At 40.7% G+C, this 19,204-nt stretch overlaps 2 protein-coding genes across 8 annotated transcripts in view; both read left to right on the top strand.

Moving 5' to 3' along the window:
* The window catches only part of LOC109406142 (UTP--glucose-1-phosphate uridylyltransferase), a 36,441-nt gene that overhangs the window by 14,434 nt on the left and 2,803 nt on the right, over positions 1 to 19,204 (top strand). The window contains exon 1 of one of the 3 annotated variants that reach the window (XM_019679200.3): positions 7,245 to 7,604. The exons of the other annotated variants lie outside the window; for them this stretch is intronic. Within the exon in view, the coding sequence (XP_019534745.2) occupies positions 7,494 to 7,604 (111 nt within the window). The 5' untranslated portion in view covers positions 7,245 to 7,493. Of the gene's footprint in view, positions 1 to 7,244; positions 7,605 to 19,204 lie in introns of those variants that run through there. 3 annotated transcript variants of the gene reach the window in all.
* Positions 11,144 to 19,201, top strand: LOC134284080 (uncharacterized). 5 transcript variants are annotated; one of them, XM_062842335.1, is made up of 4 exons: positions 11,144 to 11,640; positions 11,714 to 11,799; positions 11,863 to 11,938; positions 11,994 to 19,201. In XM_062842335.1, exon 4 carries the CDS (start codon positions 12,083 to 12,085, stop codon positions 17,807 to 17,809), a length of 5,727 nt encoding a protein of 1,908 aa, XP_062698319.1. In that variant the 5' UTR covers positions 11,144 to 11,640; positions 11,714 to 11,799; positions 11,863 to 11,938; positions 11,994 to 12,082; the 3' UTR covers positions 17,810 to 19,201. The 5 variants fall into 5 exon arrangements, 3 of the variants coding, with proteins under 3 accessions (XP_062698319.1, XP_062698316.1, XP_062698317.1); XR_009995615.1 differs by having other exon boundaries at positions 11,144 to 18,077; positions 18,151 to 18,236; positions 18,300 to 19,201; XR_009995614.1 differs by having other exon boundaries at positions 11,144 to 18,077; positions 18,151 to 19,201.

Raw genomic sequence — 19,204 nt, 5'->3', positions numbered from 1 at the left:
GGCGCTGCATGCATCTTTCCTCATAAATCTGGTTCGTGGACCATTGTGCAGTGTTGTTGTTTTCTCCATTTCTTGCAACATAAACAACATAGTTATCCAAAGTTTTGCTCAAACAGCATCAAATTAGGCAAGGAATCATAATACCCACGCTTTTTGCACCATTTCATTGCAGAAACGGAGAATTGATCTTCTCACCATACAAAAATTCAGCTCATTACTACAAATCTAGTACTACACCGAACGTGCCCCATTTACTTGTAATTCTAGTCTATTCAACGATAAAATGTGTCAGATAATTATAACTTTAGTACAAACCAAGAAAAGAAGGATCAAGTCTCCCCATTTTGAAAATACGGCATATCCTTAAAAATTTAAGGAAATCTTACAATTTCAAACACTCCAAATTCATCGAAAATACAAGAAAACTAGAAAAGAAATTGAATAGGAAGACTCTGGAATTATTTCCCCTTTAAATAAACCATGTGCTCAAAGGATGATCAAATGTCACCCATTTTTGAAAAATACATCATAAGACATGCCTCCATAAAAACATAGTTTTGAAAACTTTAACAATAATTTAAAGGCCTTCTGTTGTGTATTAATTTGCAATAGATGTTTTCCTGCCATTTTGTACGGAAATCGGATTTTTTTTCCTCCCCTGTTGGGGAAATTAAGCCCCTGCGTCCAATAGGCTGAACTTTTGTGGCATGTCCCGTTTTGATATTCGCATCTAGCCAGCCAATTACAGGGTGGCCAGCGAACCGGGAAAACCGGGAGAACCGGGAAAAAGTCGGGAATTCGGAATCATCGGGAAAAAACCGGGAAATATTCGGGAATTCAGATTACCACCGGGAAAATTTTGCATTTCCAGGAATAATTCCATACTGCTCTATTATTTCTAATTATTAATCACTTTTTTATCATCCATGAAAATAATCTGTAATGCCAAGCTTGTTGCTGGTTTAAAAGAAGTTGCAATATTTCGATATATTTTATTGAAAATACGACTTGCGTTATATTTAGATGTTGAGAATTTTAAAATCATAATATCGGTTGCTGAAGTCGATCTGTTAAGTCATTTTAAAAGTTATAACTGCTTTTATTCTTAGTTTTCTGCAAATCAAGAAGAAACAATAATTTATAATTCCTGCGTAATAATGTAAAGAGTTTCAGTAAACTTTAATAAAGGGCAATCTTCCTCTGAATTAGTCTTGTATCGATGTCACCAAAATACAATAATGCTACAAAAACTAACAAGGGCACTCACATGTTTCTTTTCACTTGTCTACATCAAATTGAAATCGTGGGAAATGTATTTTAACAACAGCAACAAGGAATTGATAAACGACAGACTAAATGGAGCAAATAGGACGTTGTCGTTGGCTAAATTTTAACAACAGTTATGTACAACTAAACTGAAACCTAGAATCACCGTAATTCTAAGCAGTTTTTTGGCAAGTGTTACTAAAACAAATAATGGTATTATATGGAACATGAGAGACGAACACAAAACAATAAAGCCTATAGGCTTTCTGAAAAAAATGTAAAATTGTTAAAAGGAATTAACGATTGCTCAAAGGAATTCAGCAATAAGGCCAGTTTCGTGTTCAAAAGGAATCGCTCAAGAAAGTTTTAGACCAATTCCTGGAATAAAAATTCCACAGTGACAGCCATTTGATTTGTCATTCCTTCGCAACTGCGTACTGCGAAGACAAACGGTTTCTTGGGCGATTCATGCAAGAATTTCTGTAATATAATTGCTTTCCATCAAAAGTTTAAATATTTTTCAAAGAAGCCTGTGTGCCAAAAATGGCTGAATCTGAACATGTTGTTTAAATTAAGTTGATATGAAACATCTTCAAAGTTTTAACACAAGTATCAGGCATACTGTATCAATTCTAGTGGAAATGATGTTTTGACGTTCAAACTAAAAATGAGAAGAAATGTGAAAGTACTTTACAGTTGCAAAAATGTACATGTACAGTTTTTACAGAAACCTATGTTTCATTGGCATTGCAAAAAATGTCATCAGGAATTAAAATTCTTAAGAGATTATTTCTGAATTTTACCCAAAAGAATCTCTTGAAGTTCACCCAGGAGTTAAATTGAAAATTCAAACATATGTTAGTTCTGAAATTTATCCTGGAACAGCTCCTGAACCGATAGGGATTATTTTATTCAACACAAGTAAACAAACAAGTAAAACCGGGAAAAAAATGAAAATTTCGGGAAAAAACCGGGAGAAAACCGGGAAATCAAAATCTGAAATTCACTGGCCACCCTGCAATTACCATGTGTCAAGTAATCAGCTACTGCCACGACGTGTCGTCTCCCAGTCAGGTGCAATGGAATTGATAAACTCTCAGACCTTCCCAGGTTTTGCAGACCAGATCTCACTGGGTTGCAAGCAACCACTATTTAGAAATCTTTGCCTGCGCGTGTATAAAGCACCACAACTGCAAAGCAGATGTTCCGAGGTTTCACGTTCCGTATTACAGAAACGACATATATCACTCTGAATATGGCCAATATTTTTCAAGTGATACCTGCTCGGGCAGTGTCCAGTTACTAGGCCAGTGTATGTACATAGAGCTCTCTTGTTGAGCTCTAAGAGCTTTTTAGTTTTATAAGCATTTGGTGTTATAAATCGTTTTGACTGATTGCAATTTTTGACATCCATCCAATTGGATATCACCCTCTGCTCAGCCCAGCGTTTCAGGTCCAATTTAATTGTACAGTTTGATATACCACAGAATGGTTCTGGGCCAGCAAACTGTAAATTGGAACCACTTTTAGCAAGCTCGTGTGCCATTTCATTCCCTTCAATGCCACAGTGACCTGGAACCCAGTTTAAGTTTACTGAATTCCCTTGGCACAGCCTGCGCAGTGAAAGAATGCATTCCCAGACAAGCTTTGAAGTACATTTGTAAGCGCACAATGCTTTTAGTGCAGCTTGACTATCTGAGAAAATACAAATATTTGCATATCTGTATTTTCTCTCAAGGCAGATATTTGCGCATTTCAAAATAGCAAGAATCTCTGCTTGAAACACCGTAGGATAGTGTCCCATCGCCACTGAAATTTGTATTGTCGTCGCGGTTGAAACCCGAAGTTTCCCCACACCCGACAATCGAATTTTCTCAAAATCCATACGTGAAACCTAACGTCGGACGTAGTGCGCTGGACAGCGGACCTGGCCCTCTATCCAGCGCACTGTGCCCGACGTACGTCCGACACACGGTTTAGGAGAAAAATCGATTTTCGCGTGTCAAAAATTCCGATTTTCAACTGCACGAACAATATTCCAGGGCCGTAGATTCCTGCTCCCGTTTTTATTCCAACTTTTGAGCCATCTGTATAGAATTTGATTGACACTTGACGAACAGTGGGACCTCCGACTTCCCAATCTGCACGAGTTGTTTCGTGCAACTTGTAAGGAACATCATGATTCTCCACAGGTTTCATCCAGTCTTTAATCATTTTCATTACTGGCCTATTTTGGAAGTATTGTGAAATGCTCAGGTGACCTACAAGATTTCCTGGCATAAACTTTTCAACTCGTTCAAGTCTCAGCAATTCCTTTTCTACTTCTAATTGCACGTACTCGTGCAAAGGTAGCAGATTGAGAATCGCATCTAAAGCTTTTGATGGAGTGATTCGCATCGCTCCTGTAACAGCAATGGACGCAAGACGTTGAATTTTCGCAAGCTTTGATTTCGTGGTAGCCTCTCTTGTTTTTGGCCACCAGACAAACGAAGCATACGTCACTTTTGGGCGGATTATGGCAGTATAAATCCACATTATCATTTTTGGTTTCAAGCCCCACTTCCTGCCAATAGTTTTGGAACATAACCAGAACGCTTGTTGCCTTACCGATCACGGACTCAATTTGAGCATTCCAGTTCAGTTTAGCATCCAGTATCAAACTTAAGTATTTGACTCGATCACTAGGATGAATTTGTATCCCTCCAAGCCGAAAAGCTTTTAGGTTGATCTTCCTTCTCCTAGTGAAAGGAACAATTACGACTTTTGACGGGTTGATGCAAAGGCCCTCCTTAATACACCATGAATGTGTATAGTTTAGAGCCCTTTGCATTCTTTCCGAAACAGTTTCGTCATACTTTCCTCTCACTATTATGACTATATCGTCTGCAAAGCCCACAACTTCGAAACCTTTTTCTTTCAAGCTTCTTAGAAAATCGTCTACAACCAAGGACCACATTAGTGGTGAGAGGATTCCTCCTTGAGGGCAACCTTTCGTTGCCCTTACTGTCATAAAAGAACTTCCCAGCTCAGAGTTGATTTCTCTTTTTGCAAGCACAGTATAAATCCAATGTATGATACATTAGTCGAAGTTTTTGTTCTCCATGGCACGCTTCATAGATGAATAGGAGGCATTATCAAATACTCCTTCTATGCCTAAACAGGCGCATAGAGCTATTTCTTTTGCTGAAAACGTTTTTTCCACCTTTGTTACTAGCGAATGAAGTGCCGTAACCGTTGACTTACCAGATTGATAAGCAAACTGGAAGTCAGATAGGGGATGGTATTTTATGTAAGATGAATTGATAAAATCCTTCAAAACCTTTTCCATAGTCTTCAACAAAACTGAAGAAAGACTAATTGGCCTGTATGCTTTGGGATGCGTCTTGTCTCGCTTCCCTTTTTTTGTATAAAGATAACTTTTACAAGTCTCCATTTTGATGGAACGTAATTCAATCTTAAACTAGCCTTGAACATCTCAATTAGTGGTGGAACCAACTCCGCTTCTCCATTTTGAATCAGTGCTGGAACTGTTCCATCAACTACTGGAGATTTAACAGGCTGGAAAGATCTAATTGCATTTTCCTCTCTGGCCTTCGTGAAGATTTCATCAGCTAAATCTGAGACGGTGTTTATTGTACAAGTTGACTCCGATGAGTTTATACTAGGACATCCTTCACCTTCCACAGATATAGTATCATTAGAATCCACACTTAAAACCGAACCTGGAAAATGGGTTTCCATCATTAAATCCAAAATTTCACGAGTTTTGGTAAAAGCTCCATCGTTGCGCTTCAGGTTTCCCAATTCATTTGAATGATCTTTTGCAAGCGTTTTCTGTAGTCTTGCAATTTTATCAAAATTCATTGTGAAAATGATATGGAATGAGTAGGTTTTGTTTCTTACCTAGTGCGAGCTATATCCCTGGTGATGTTAAGCACGAAAAAACTTATAAAAAGTATTTTTATAGAAAACTATTTTAGTGAAATGGTCGTCAACATTGACCATGAATTTACTCAGATCAGTGAAAAAGTTAGATACGTCGATTTGAAAAATTATGCTTGAAATGATGCGATCTCAGGAGGAGGTGCCTCAGGAACATCACCAGGAAAGTAAGCTGAAGCCAGAGCGATCTCAGTTTTACCCCTAGTGGTTTGTACCTCTACCATGATCGCAACAATGTCCTTTCTGATAAACTCTGTAATAGGATAGCATTTTAACGTTTTGCGTACTAAGACAGCGGTTCTGGGTGAATCTTGTTGCTCATCATAAAGTAGTTTACTATTTTGTGTCAGAACTCCAAGAATTTTTCGTTTCTTGGACCATGACTCTTGAATAAGCGCCACTTCCAGTCCTTCTTTTTTAAACCTTCGACTCAACACAGCAGAAGCACCTTTTGCGTGATGAAGGTTTATCTGTACGAACTTAATTCCTGTCATAAAAAAAAATCATTTACCCACTTTTATTAAGCCTCGGAATTGAGACGTAAGAAAAGTGGCCAATTATCCCGGAGACAAATAAGGTCCACTGCGTCATTGCTCCGTTTAACACAGTAAGGGCATCATACTGTGGAGGGTGCCCTGGTACTCCACAGGCTCCGTTCACGGCTAAGTTTTTATAAGACCCCCCTAACCATTCATTCCTAGGCACGGTACGCTTAACACCATGAATTAGGGGTCGCTTGGATTTTTACCACCGGATTAGGCAATCCGTAGTGATATTCTTAGCCAGTTGAGGGAACTGCTACCGCCACTACCCGGCTATCTAGGCTGATCGGGAATAGAAATTAATCTTGATGTTCTTTAGAGCTCGAACAGCCGTCGGATCTAGCTTTGTGTTTTTTCTTAAAGTTTCAGGTAAATTAAGAAAAAGCGATCAAGTCTCCCCAGTCTCCCCTATACTGAACCTATTGGCAAGTGATTCAAAATAAATTATTACCCTGTGATCAAATTGCATCATTTGCGGAATAATGTGAGCACTTAAAATTTGAAATAGGGCAATATATTAACAGGATTCTCTTTTTGCATAGACATATTACATGGTCGTGTATGAACATTTTCTGCAAAAATCTTATTTCTTTTCCATGATTTGCCGGGACATTATATGCATTAATTATCTTTTACACGAGTTTTAGAATTCAAATCCATTTTTAGTCGGTGTGCTCCACATATGCAAATTTGGGACAAATATTAAATTAGATGATTAAGAACCCTGAAAACTTCACAGACACTTTTTTTTTATTTGATTATGATAGTCATGTTTTGTTCAATTCTTGAGTTGTGATATTTACAATTTAATATCGATTACACCATAACTGATAAAGACGATTTAGCTTTATCATTCATTGTGTTATTGGTTTAAGTCATAGCTGATTATCTTTTCGATGACGTTCCAAATTTTTAGCGTTTCACGAATTTCTGTCTTCCTATCTTGTACGACAGTGAGCAATGACACTGAAAATTGCTTTGTCATCATTGCAATCGTTATCTTACGCTATTAATATTATAATAGATATGAATATAGGCAGATATACCTAGTATGACAGATAGAACGAAGCGTAAATATGTTTTTGCATATGGTCCGAAGTTTGAAGTCCAAACTTAAGGGCAAATTTCAAGTTTTGATCAAAATAATACTGTTTGATAGTTGAGTCAATGGAGCCCCAAATGGGAAAACCATGTTATCTCAACTCTGTGAACTATTGTTGCATTTGAACGCTGTACTCTATTCGTGATTGATGAAAGCTTTAACCTAGCCACGTGCAGCGCTAGAAGTTAAAGGTACTTACAGCAACGCAAATAAGCGTCTATAAAATACCCGGTCGGTTTCACCTGTGCCATCAGTGGAGTTTATGATACCGCCGCGCAAAAAATATAAGTATTGTCATGTACACATTGGAAAAGAATAAGCGCCAGTAACTTTATCACGCGCGTGAATATTTTTGCTTTCTACGAGGTCACTTCGTCGGGTGAGCACTTTGGCAGTTAGATTGCCTTACTAGAGTATACGATTTTTTCACCGTTTGTATGCTGATATCGCCATTGATACTTCGCGAGAGTTGGAAGTACAATTTAAATGATTAACTAATAAAGCCAGCTGCAAAAATAATTCGTACGTTTGGTGCGTGCCTCAGTTGCTCGAACGCTTGTGGATGAGTAGGGTGCTATTGTGGAGTACGAAGTGAAACAAAACTGGGCATACAAGTGGGCTGATTTGCTTCATCTCGAAACATGCTTGCGATGGAAAACTCCTGCATCGTGCTGGACCCAAATGCAACATGTGTGCTCACAAATAACGAAAGACAGTTCAAGATGTTGAATCATGCTGTCGACGATAGCCAAGTAAGTACTGGTGGATTGAAGAACGCCTAAGGAATTGGTTATAGAAAATATATGCACTATATGGTTGCAGTTAGACAAAAAGTAATAACTCATTCTTCACCGAGTGTGTGTACTTTGTAGTGATAACCAGCAGTGAACGCCACGTGATTAAAGTTCATTATGATATTCTGTCTCTACACCTTCAGTTGCACCGAGAGATGATTAGAACATTCTCGTTGGAATTTCTAAATCGTTAAAAAGTCGTCATATCAATTTGTTCTCTTGTTCTCGTTAGAATTCCGAATACCGTAAATCGGGGCGTAGTTGATCATTTTTCAACTATTTTGTTTGATAACACATCAGCAAGCGATTATTTTTAAAACATACTGAATTAAACTACGCTAACGAAATTCTTAGAAGAAACTGAAACATTTTGTGAGAAATATAAAAAAAAAAATAATAAATTTGAAAATCATGCAGGGGAGTGGAATCATCTCGGCAGGGCTTCTATTTTGGGCACTTTTCTGCTTATAGCTCACCCAATTTTGAACACAATTTTTGGAATGCGGTGAGAAGCGTTATAGGGGGAAATCACCTAAAATCTAGTATTTTTTTTTTTGCAAATTTACCTTACAGCTCTAATACTGATCTGATACTGGAGCGATTGAAACATTAGAACGAAGTAAATTATTCCCATAGTCAATTAAAAAAAATAAAATTTTAAATTGTTGGCCAAATTACCCCAACGAGGGCTGAACAAAAACACCACATAAGACTTCTCTTGTTTAAATACCTTAGATGACTTTCCAATTAGTTTGTTTTCCATATACCGTAAACCGGGGTCAAATTGATCAGCGGGGTAAAATTGATCAATTGGGTACTACATTGTAAATGCATACCAGGAACTTCTAAGCGTCGCAATGACCTCAAACTTCTTACCTCATCTAGTTCATAGATGTCCAGAGATGAGTTTAGACTTTTATTTGTTTAGAAAAAAGTTAGTTTTGCCTTATTTTTTTAGGAATTTGCAATATTTCTCACTGAGCTGAAATTATTGCTTCTAAACAATCGATTGCCACAAGGACTTCCCGTACATTTTTTGTTATAACATTTTTGTGGAGCCTTGGTTGGAAAGTTAGGAAGCTATTCTGAATTTGAATAAGGTAAAAAAAAGTTCTTTTTTTGACGAAAAAGACATTTATTGTAACATAAAACACTTAATTCAAAGGAAATTGCCTACCTTTAGGCGTTAAGGGTGAAATTTCAAAATTTAATTTTGCATTTTAGGTGTCAAATTCACTAGTTGTAAGAGTTTTGACGCGTTATTCGGGTTTAGAAGAGCAAATTTAAGTGGATAAGGATTTTTATCTTTTTAACCGATAGGGTAAGTGTACCAATTATGGCTATAGTACCAATTATTCGCCATAGTTGATTTTTACCCTTTAACGGAGTAAATCAACAACAACAAAATTGTGATCAACAGATGACGTTCACAAAAGATGGTTGCCCTCATTTAAACTCCACATTTTGCTCAAATTATGGTAGAAATAAATCATTTTCCTTAAAATTTCGGCTTCCTTGCACCTAATATTGCCATAGTGTACCAGTTATGGCTAATCCCATAAGGAATGCATGCAAATAGTGCGAAAAGGAACCGAAGTTAAAAAATGTAGCCATAACTGGTACAGGGTTCCTATCATTGGCACACACTACAATAAGTCCTAAAAAAAGTTTTGGCTCCGTTTCTATATTTTTCCTGTAAAGTATGGAAACTAAGCTATCTTTCAACATATTGTTGACATTCGGTGGTCTTCTCGTTATTTTTGTACAAATAGTTTTCCTTAGGTAGTGCCATAATTGGTACAGGCACCCTGCTTAATTATATACTGATCAATTTCGCCCCAAAGTGGCACCCTCAATTTTTTGATTTTTGAATTTATTTAACTAAAAGTTTAAACTTGTTGAACAAAATCCTGTCACATGGTTTCATAGTTTCATCCACTGGGTACTGATTTAACAGAAATTCTTTTGACAATATTTGAATTGTCACTCATGTTATCCGCAAAAGTTGTTTTAAAGTGATCAATTTGACCCCGGATTACGGTACTTCTTGTTGATATTATATGATTTAATATCAACCGAAGCAAATTAAGTTTGTATTGCGTTAGGCAATATAAATTCTTCATTGAAAATATGGTGCTCATACTACCCCGACGGTTCAAAATCGACGCAAAAAAAAACATTTTTTTTTCAAAAATATGTTTCTGGCATATTAATACGATTGCACTATGATATTTCAATGCAAGTAGTGTAGTATAATCAGAATCATCTATATGCGTTGTGCGAGAGATTCAACGTTGTTTTCTGCATTTTAATTCGACTTTTGTTAGAGGTGGCCAAATTACACCAATTTACCCTAGTATCTAGCCGTGTACAAAATTTCAAGTCAATTGGTTGTAACTGACTTAGTTATAGCGGAAAGGGCCCAAAATACCGGCCACTGCCCAAGTGGCTCGCTACCCTATCCTACCCCATGAAAAACTATTCTAAAATAGAACAAAAAAATAATCTCCCTAATACAGTTTGCTTCTAGCATATTGATAATACGTGAGAAAGTTGGAACTTCGGAAGTCAAAACTTCGGCGTCGGCATTCTAATTTGGGGTTCGCCGACGCATAAGAATTGCCTGTGTCGGCGACGCTTCAATTAGAATACCGATGTTTTTACTTCGTCGAACTTTTGTTGGGGATATTTGATTTTACATATCTACTTCGGCCTAAAATAAATCAATATGTATAATATTTTACCAAATCTACATCAGGACAAAAGGTTACACTCAGTTCTGTTTTACGCGATTGATGCGTCCGCACAAAAAAAGTTCGCGTAACTCGAAAGATCGCCCAAAAAAATATTCACAAGAATTTTATTTACGCAATTCGCGTAAAAAAGTCGATTAACGTCGAGAAATCGCGTAAAAAGTCGTGCAAAATAAAATCGTGTAAAAACAGAATTGAGTGATTTCGATTGTGCATTTTTTAGTAATATGTATACAACAGTGATATGGGGAGACTTGATCCCTCGATTACACACACTATTCGGACGAAAACCTCTATTTTCCTGGATTTCTAGTATTCAATTATAAAATGCGTAAGATATTTATGTTAGTACTCCCCATGAAAAGTGGGATAAAGTCTCTTCATGTTCAAAATACAAATTTTGCGTTTTCCTTAAAGTTATAGACAAATTAAGAAAAAGGGATCATCTACCCTATCTATAAAAACACCTATTTCTTCAATAAAGAAAATTTCATTTAATGCTTTCCCACTTGAGATATTGTACGTGCAGTTGAAACCCGGAATTTTCGACTAGCGAAGTTGGATTTTTCTCCAAATCCGTGCGTCGGACCTAACTTCGGAAGTGGTGCGCTGTATAGCGGACCAGGTTTGCTATACAGCGCACCACTTCCGAAGTTAGGTCCGACTCACGGATTTGGAGAAAAATCCAACTTCGCTAGTCGAAAACTCCGATTTTCAACTAAATTGAGAATATGTGATTACTTTGGAAGACGCAGTTTTATTACACAGCTGGGTTACTCTTGCTGAAACCAGGCCGTCGTTTACATAACGTCTGGGATTTGTAGTTTTCGTGTTTATTCGCTACAATATAATAAAATACGGATTGAAACTGCTTTATTTGTCTTCTCCTTTGTCCAATTTAGGATAACCTTAAACAGAACTTTGGGAGCAATAAACAGTAACATGCCACGCCAGTTGTCGCGCATAGTCAGATCCCCCTCTTTGAAAACTTTCACTAAGACTGTTGCGCCGATCAGCTAGCCCCTCGGCCGAATCGATCAGTGTGGTTACCACAGAGCATGACAGTAGGTAGAGAAGACAAGATAACAAATACTAGCAAAAACGACGATCTGTCACCGATGATGACTATTCAGATTTCAGATTCAGTGATAATTAGCCGGTGTGATAAACACAGTTAGAAAGCCTTTTCTTGTAAGAATTACAGTTTTCCATCGCTTATTTCCTCTAAACAGTTACATACGGTAAGAAAGTTACATCGTTACATGTCTTTGAATTGGATCAGTTTAATAATTGTTATATTGCACCTATTACTAGAATTTGCTATTTTGAGTGGCACTACGGCACTGCGATAATTTGGATTCATCAGAGTGTATTATTCACCTTAAACCTCTATAGAATAAGTAAGTTGATTGATTAATATTGCCTCATCAAACATTATGTTACATTGCCTTACCATTATATAGTCCAAAATACTTGGTATAGAGCCGTGTATCCCGGAAGCACGAAAGTAACATCGTCGTACGGCAGGACACCAAAATTGTAAGATTGCATTCCGTTTACTGAACTTATACAAAACTAATAAAGATCTTTTTAGCTTAAAGCGATTTCCCACAACTACCTGTGTTTCGCTACAAAGGTTTGGTGACTCCCCGAACAAAACCTTTAAGAATTTTGCTTCCAAGGATGTTGACGGGAAACAATTCCGGCTACAATTGCCATTCGTGCCATGAGCATGATGCTGCTGATGCGATGGTCGCCTGTGATGTGTGCGGTAACTGGCACCACTTCAAGTGTGTAGGAGTAGACGACACCGTTAAAACCCGCCGGTGGTTGTGCCAAGAATGTGATTCTGCTACGGTTTCTGGTCTGCTCAGTCTCCCGCAGGCGAAGGATAAAGTGAACAAGTGCGGCGGTAGTAAGACGTCAAGGTCGCGAAGTAAGAAACCAGTCAAATCGGTAGGATCGAAAGTGAGCATGACCTCCAGTGCCCGCGCTGCTGCGTTGGAAGCTCAGATGCGCCTACTTGAAGAAGAAGAGCGACTAAAAGAGATCGAATTGAAGGAGCAAGAAGAGCTGCAACGTAGGGAATTCGCCGAGGAACAACGCAAACTGGAGGCAAAGAAGAAGATTATGGAAGAAGAAACGAAGCTGCACGAGACAGAGTTGTTGAAGCAAAAGGCCTTGCAGGAAAAAATGATGTTAATAAGACGAGAATCCATGGAGAAAAAGAAGGAATTGATGCGACAGCAGGCGGAATCAAGTAGATCATCATCAGCGTCACATGTTTCCAAATCCGACAGAGTAGTGGCTTGGGTTGCTTCACAGCATCAGACTGAGGGAGACGATCCGAATAATTTGGAACCACCGATCACCACGTCCAACGCCCGTGTAGCGAACTTCGACTCACCACAACAGCACAACACCACAACAGCTCCTAGCCCACCCATTAATCAACTCTCAAGCCTTTCGTTAAATGATGATCGACACGACAAGCACCCGGTGTTACCTACTACATACATGCAAATTGCCGCCCGGCAGGTTACGGGCAAGGATCTTCCGGCATTCAGTGGCAACCCGGAAGACTGGCCGATGTTCATTCGGACCTACGAAGAAACCACAGTGGCATGTGGGTTCTCCGACGTGGAGAACTTAGTGCGGCTTCAAAAATGCTTACGTGGAAACGCTCTGGAAACGGTTCGTAGTCGCCTCATGATGCCCGCCGGAGTACCTCATGTAATCAAAACTCTGCAAATGCGCTTCGGACGTCCGGAGCTCATCATTCGTTCACTTTTGGAACGAATACGTCGCGTGCCAGCTCCGAAGCCAGAACGACTAGATACCCTTATTGATTTCGGTTTGGCTGTTGAAAATCTGGTCGTGCACTTGCAAGCTGCGAAGCAAGAAAACCATTTGACCAATCCGGTTTTGCTGCAAGAACTGGTTATGAAGCTTCCAGCTCAGTTGAGATTGGATTGGGCTAGATTCAAACTCCGACACCAAGATGACACCCTGGCAGCTTTCGGCAACTTCATGAACGAACTCATTGAAGCAGCTAGTGAGGTATCGTTTGATCTCCCATTCAACCTAACAACGAAGGTGGAGAAACCAAGAGATCGAGAAAAAACCTTTGTCCATGCTCATGACGCCGTCGACGCCGAATCGAGAAACACGGGTGCAATAAGGAAAGCTCCTAAACCGTGCATTTGTTGCAACTCCATTGGTCATCGTATAGCAGATTGCGAGGAGTTCAAGTCAAAAGACGTTGAGGAACGGATGAGGATAGTTCGGCAAAACAATCTGTGCCGAATGTGCTTGAATTTCCACCACAGGTGGCCCTGTCGGACATGGCAAGGCTGTAATATCGAAGGATGTCGAGAGAAACACCATCCTTTATTGCACCAGTCCACGTCATCTAGTCCTATGCACCTGTCATCCAGTCATAGTACTAGTGTAGACAAGAGTTGTGATCGTTATCCGTATTTCCGCATACTCCCAGTGGTAGTGTCTATGGGTAATAAGCGACAAACGATATTCGCCTTCATCGACGAAGGGTCTTCTTCGACCCTCTTGGATAGGACAGTCGCCGAACAGCTTGGTTTGGACGGTCCGACAGAACCGTTGACGCTACAGTGGACCGGTAACGTCGCACGCCGGGAATCCAAATCGAAAAGAGTGCATTTTCAAATCGCCGGTGCTGAGAGAACAGATGCATTCCAGATACAAGACGCCCACACTGTCGAACGCCTTCTTCTGCCGAAACAGACGCTGATTTATGGTGAGTTAGCTGGTCGCTATCCCCATTTACGTGGACTTCCAATCGCCGACTACGAGTTAGCACAACCTAAACTTTTGATTGGGCTCGACAATTTGAGATTAGGAATTCCATTGAAAATTCGGGAAGGTCGTCTCAATGAACCCATCGCTGCAAAATGCCGATTGGGCTGGGCGATCTACGGCTATAGTGCCGGAGTCTCAAAGCCAACTGTGTCAGTCAACTTTCACGTGCCTGCTGCCAAGGATGCGGACCACGAGTTAAATGAGCAGCTTACCGAGTTCTTTTCGTTAGATCAAACCGGTATAAAATCGTCGTTTGAGATTCCTGAGTCAGAAGCAGACAAGAGAGCCAAGCGAATATTGGAGGAAACTACACGCCGAGTATCTAACCGATTTGAGACTGGACTGTTATGGAAGTCTGACAAAATTGACTTTCCCGATAGTTTCCCGATGGCTATCAGAAGGCTCCAGTCGTTGGAAAAGAAGCTGTATAAGGATCCATCTCTCCACCTTCGTGTTCGTCAAAAGATTGAGGAATACGTAAACAAGGGATACTGCCATCGAGCGACGGCAAAGGAGTTGCATTCTTTCGATACCAAGCGGGTCTGGTATCTTCCGCTGTGCGTAGTCATCAACCCGAAAAAGCCCCAAAAAATTAGAGTCGTCTGGGATGCGGCTGCCAAAGTGAATGGTGTATCGTTCAATTCAGCTTTACTCAAAGGCCCAGATCTACTGACTAGCATCGTGTTTGTGTTATATCACTTCCGAGAACATAGGATCGCTGTTACTGGAGACCTAGAAGAAATGTTTCTTCGACTCCTCATTCGACCCCAGGACAGCCTATCGCAGCGGTTCTTGTGGAGAGAAAAGCCTAGTGATACACCAGTGGAATATATAATCAATGTCGCCACCTTCGGGTCTACTTGCTCTCCGAGTTCGGCCCAATATGTGAAAAATGTCAACGCGAGGGAATACATGGAAGCGTTTCCGAGAGCATCTTCAGCGATCATCAAACACCATTATGTAGATGACTATCTGGATAGCTTTGAGACGGAAGAAGAGGCTATCGAGGTGGTCAACCAGGTAAAATTCATCCACAGAAATGGGGGTTTCCACCTTCGCAACTTTCTGTCCAATTCCGAAAGAGTTTTGGCAGCCATCGAAAGTGTTTCTCATGATGATTCAAAGGAATTGAGTCTTTTGCGCGCTGAAAAAGTGGAATCGGTGCTTGGTATGAAATGGAGTCCGTCCAAAGACAGTTTCATCTATACGCTAGCGCTTCGTGAAGAGCTGGCGAATATCGTAGAGCCCGAACATATCCCTACCAAACGAGAAATGCTCAAACTGGTCATGAGCCTTTTTGATCCGCTTGGATTTTTGACATTCTACCTAATCCATGGAAGAATCCTGATACAAGACGCCTGGGCAACTGGAGTTGGTTGGGACGTCCCAGTCAACGAAGATTTGTCTCGAAGGTGGTGGCAGTGGATCAGCTTCTTACCAGCATTGGGGAACCTCAGGATTCCTCGATGCTATTTTCTCGGCCGAATGGATGAAGAAAAACAGCTGCATATATTCGTGGACGCCAGCGATGCAGCGTACGCATGTGTGGCATATCTTCGTGCTGCGGGAACCCAAGGCGTAGAAGTGGCGTTTGTAGGTGCTAGAAGCAAAGTTGCGCCACTTAAGGTATTATCTGTCCCTCGATTGGAGTTAATGGCTGCGGTTATAGGTGCTCGTATGGCGGATTCGGTAATTGCTTCTCATTCGTTCGAGATCACAGAAACGTTTTTGTGGACAGATTCCTCTACTGTCCTAGCCTGGATCAGCTCGGATCACCGGAGATACCATAAATTTGTGGGAGTAAGAATCGGAGAAATACTGGCTCTAACCAAAATAAATCAATGGAGATGGGTGCCTTCAAAGTATAACCCGGCAGACGACGCGACCAAGTGGGGAATAGGTCCAAAATTTGATTCTGGCAGTCGCTGGTTCTGTGGTCCTCCCTTCCTTGTTCATTGCGAAACAGAGTGGCCCAGAAAACAAAATTCATCACTCACCAGCGAGGAACTTGTCAGAAACCACAACGTACATCAAATTTCCTCCACACCATTAGTAGATTTTTCACGCTTCCACAAATGGGAGCGAGTACTGCGAACACAAGCGTATGTCTTCAGGTTCATCGACAATTTGAGGTGTTGTAGGAATGGCCGACCTATAGATACTGGAATCCTGAGCCGAGAAGAGTTGCGGAGAGCAGAAAGGGAGTTATGGAAGCAAGCCCAATCTGAAGCCTACAGTCAAGAACTAGCAATTCTGCTGGAGACTAAAGGGGGCCCAACTGTTCGTCACAATTTGCTTCCCAAGACTAGTCCTATATATAAGTTGTGGCCGTACATGGATCACGATGGTGTGATCAGAATGAGAGGAAGAATAGGTGCTGCGTGGTATGCTACATCCGATGCTAAATACCCGGTTATATTACCAAAATCCCATATGATAACATCGCTTCTGGTCGACTCGTATCATCGTCGCTATCACCATGCCAACCAGGAGACGGTAGTAAATGAGATGAGACAGCGTTATGAAATACCACACTTGCGTACTGTCGTGAAGCAAACGGCTAAAAAATGTATGAAATGTAGAACAGAAAAAGCAGTTCCTCGACACCCACCGATGGCCCCACTTCCGGAACAACGCGTCACGCCTTTCGTGAAACCTTTCACATTCGTAGGCCTGGATTACTTTGGGCCGATAACGGTGAAAGTCGGCCGTGCTAACGTCAAGCGCTGGGTTGCACTCTTCACGTGCCTAACGGTGCGTGCTATACATCTGGAAGTAGTGCACAGCTTATCTAGTGAATCGTGTGTGTTGGCCATACGACGATTCATTGCCCGCCGTGGTGCACCAGCAGAATTTTTCAGCGACAACGGGACCAGTTTCGTTGGAGCGAACAAGCAGCTACAGGAAGAAGTTAACGCTAGAAATCAAGTGTTAGCCACCACCTTCACTAACACCAACACACGGTGGAATTTCAATCCACCAGGTGCCCCCCATATGGGCGGTGTATGGGAGCGCCTCGTGCGGTCGGTAAAGAACTCTATTGGAACGCTCATCGACGCTCCTCGCCGACCAACTGATGAGGTGTTTGAAACGATCCTGTTAGATGCGGAGGCAATGATAAATTCGCGTCCTTTAACGTATATGCCTCTAGAAACCGCCGACGAGGAATCGCTAACTCCGAATCATTTTTTGCTGGGAAATTCTTCTGGCGTTAAGCAACCCCCTTCGGAGATCAACGAACGTCGTATGAATTTGCGGAGCTCTTGGACCCTTGTTCAACATCTAACCGATGTTATATGGCAAAGGTGGATTAAAGAGTACCTGCCTGTAATTACCAGGCGCTGCGGGTGGTTTGAAGAAGTCCGCGAGATCCAGGAAGGTGACTTAGTGCTGGTGATTGGTAATACGGTCAGGAATCAGTACGTGAGGGGGCGAGTCGAAAAGGTGTTCCCGGGACGAGATGGACGCGTGCGTCAAGCTCTGGTGCGCACAGCTTCGGGGATGTACAAGAGACCAGCCGTGAAACTGGCATTGCTGGACGTCGGATTACGTGAAAACTCTGGTCAGGACTAATCGTCACCAGCTTTTACGGGTGGGGGGATGTTGCGCCGATCAGCTAGCCCCTCGGCCGAATCGATCAGTGTGGTTACCACAGAGCATGACAGTAGGTAGAGAAGACAAGATAACAAATACTAGCAAAAACGACGATCTGTCACCGATGATGACTATTCAGATTTCAGATTCAGTGATAATTAGCCGGTGTGATAAACACAGTTAGAAAGCCTTTTCTTGTAAGAATTACAGTTTTCCATCGCTTATTTCCTCTAAACAGTTACATACGGTAAGAAAGTTACATCGTTACATGTCTTTGAATTGGATCAGTTTAATAATTGTTATATTGCACCTATTACTAGAATTTGCTATTTTGAGTGGCACTACGGCACTGCGATAATTTGGATTCATCAGAGTGTATTATTCACCTTAAACCTCTATAGAATAAGTAAGTTGATTGATTAATATTGCCTCATCAAACATTATGTTACATTGCCTTACCATTATATAGTCCAAAATACTTGGTATAGAGCCGTGTATCCCGGAAGCACGAAAGTAACATCGTCGTACGGCAGGACACCAAAATTGTAAGATTGCATTCCGTTTACTGAACTTATACAAAACTAATAAAGATCTTTTTAGCTTAAAGCGATTTCCCACAACTACCTGTGTTTCGCTACAAAGGTTTGGTGACTCCCCGAACAAAGACGCCCTTCATTCAGTCGACCGGAAAAGTCGCGGTGCCCCAGTTAAGTTATTACAAAATAGTTGATGCACCATTTCCGTGGATAACATGAGGTCAACTTTGAGCAGCAATTCTTGAAGAAGTCCTTTATAATGCCTCTGCATTGTTTAACTATTATGAATTCAATAATTCCGAAAGAAAAGCATTCCTGTAGAATTTTTGGTTGAACTCATGAAGCACTTTGGAAGAACTTGATTGAACTCGTCAAAATATCTAGCAGAACCGCAACAACGAACCTAAAAAAGATCTTGTGTGTAGGATGATTGTGCATTATTTGCGTTATGCTATGCTAATATTCCGGTACTAGCTGTCCTGGCAAACGTCGTACTACCTGCCTACTGTCTTTTCAACATCCAGCTCCATAGAAAAGTGCCGCTCAACACGGAATTCCAGATTTTTCCGTTGTTCTTGCCTTCCCGGACACTTTTCTCAAATATTTGTTTGCACGAACACGTCGGAGCCCTGCACGAAAGCAACAGTGAAAGAATTAGGTATATCCGTTGACCCGTTCCCGAGCCTATTCGTGACATACAAACACCATTCCATTTTTATCTAGATAGATAGATTTATATAGATTAGTTTTTTTGTGTAAGATATTGAACTCAGCTTACAAGATTGTGCACTCGTACAAGAAAAGTACCTGAAATAATGAAAATATTTCATTCTGTGAT

Source organism: Aedes albopictus, chromosome 3 (assembly GCF_035046485.1).
Source record: "Aedes albopictus strain Foshan chromosome 3, AalbF5, whole genome shotgun sequence".
NCBI classification, from domain to species: domain Eukaryota; kingdom Metazoa; phylum Arthropoda; class Insecta; order Diptera; family Culicidae; genus Aedes; species Aedes albopictus.
Note: the sequence above shows the minus strand (reverse complement) of the source record. Positions and strands in the feature narration are given on the sequence as shown.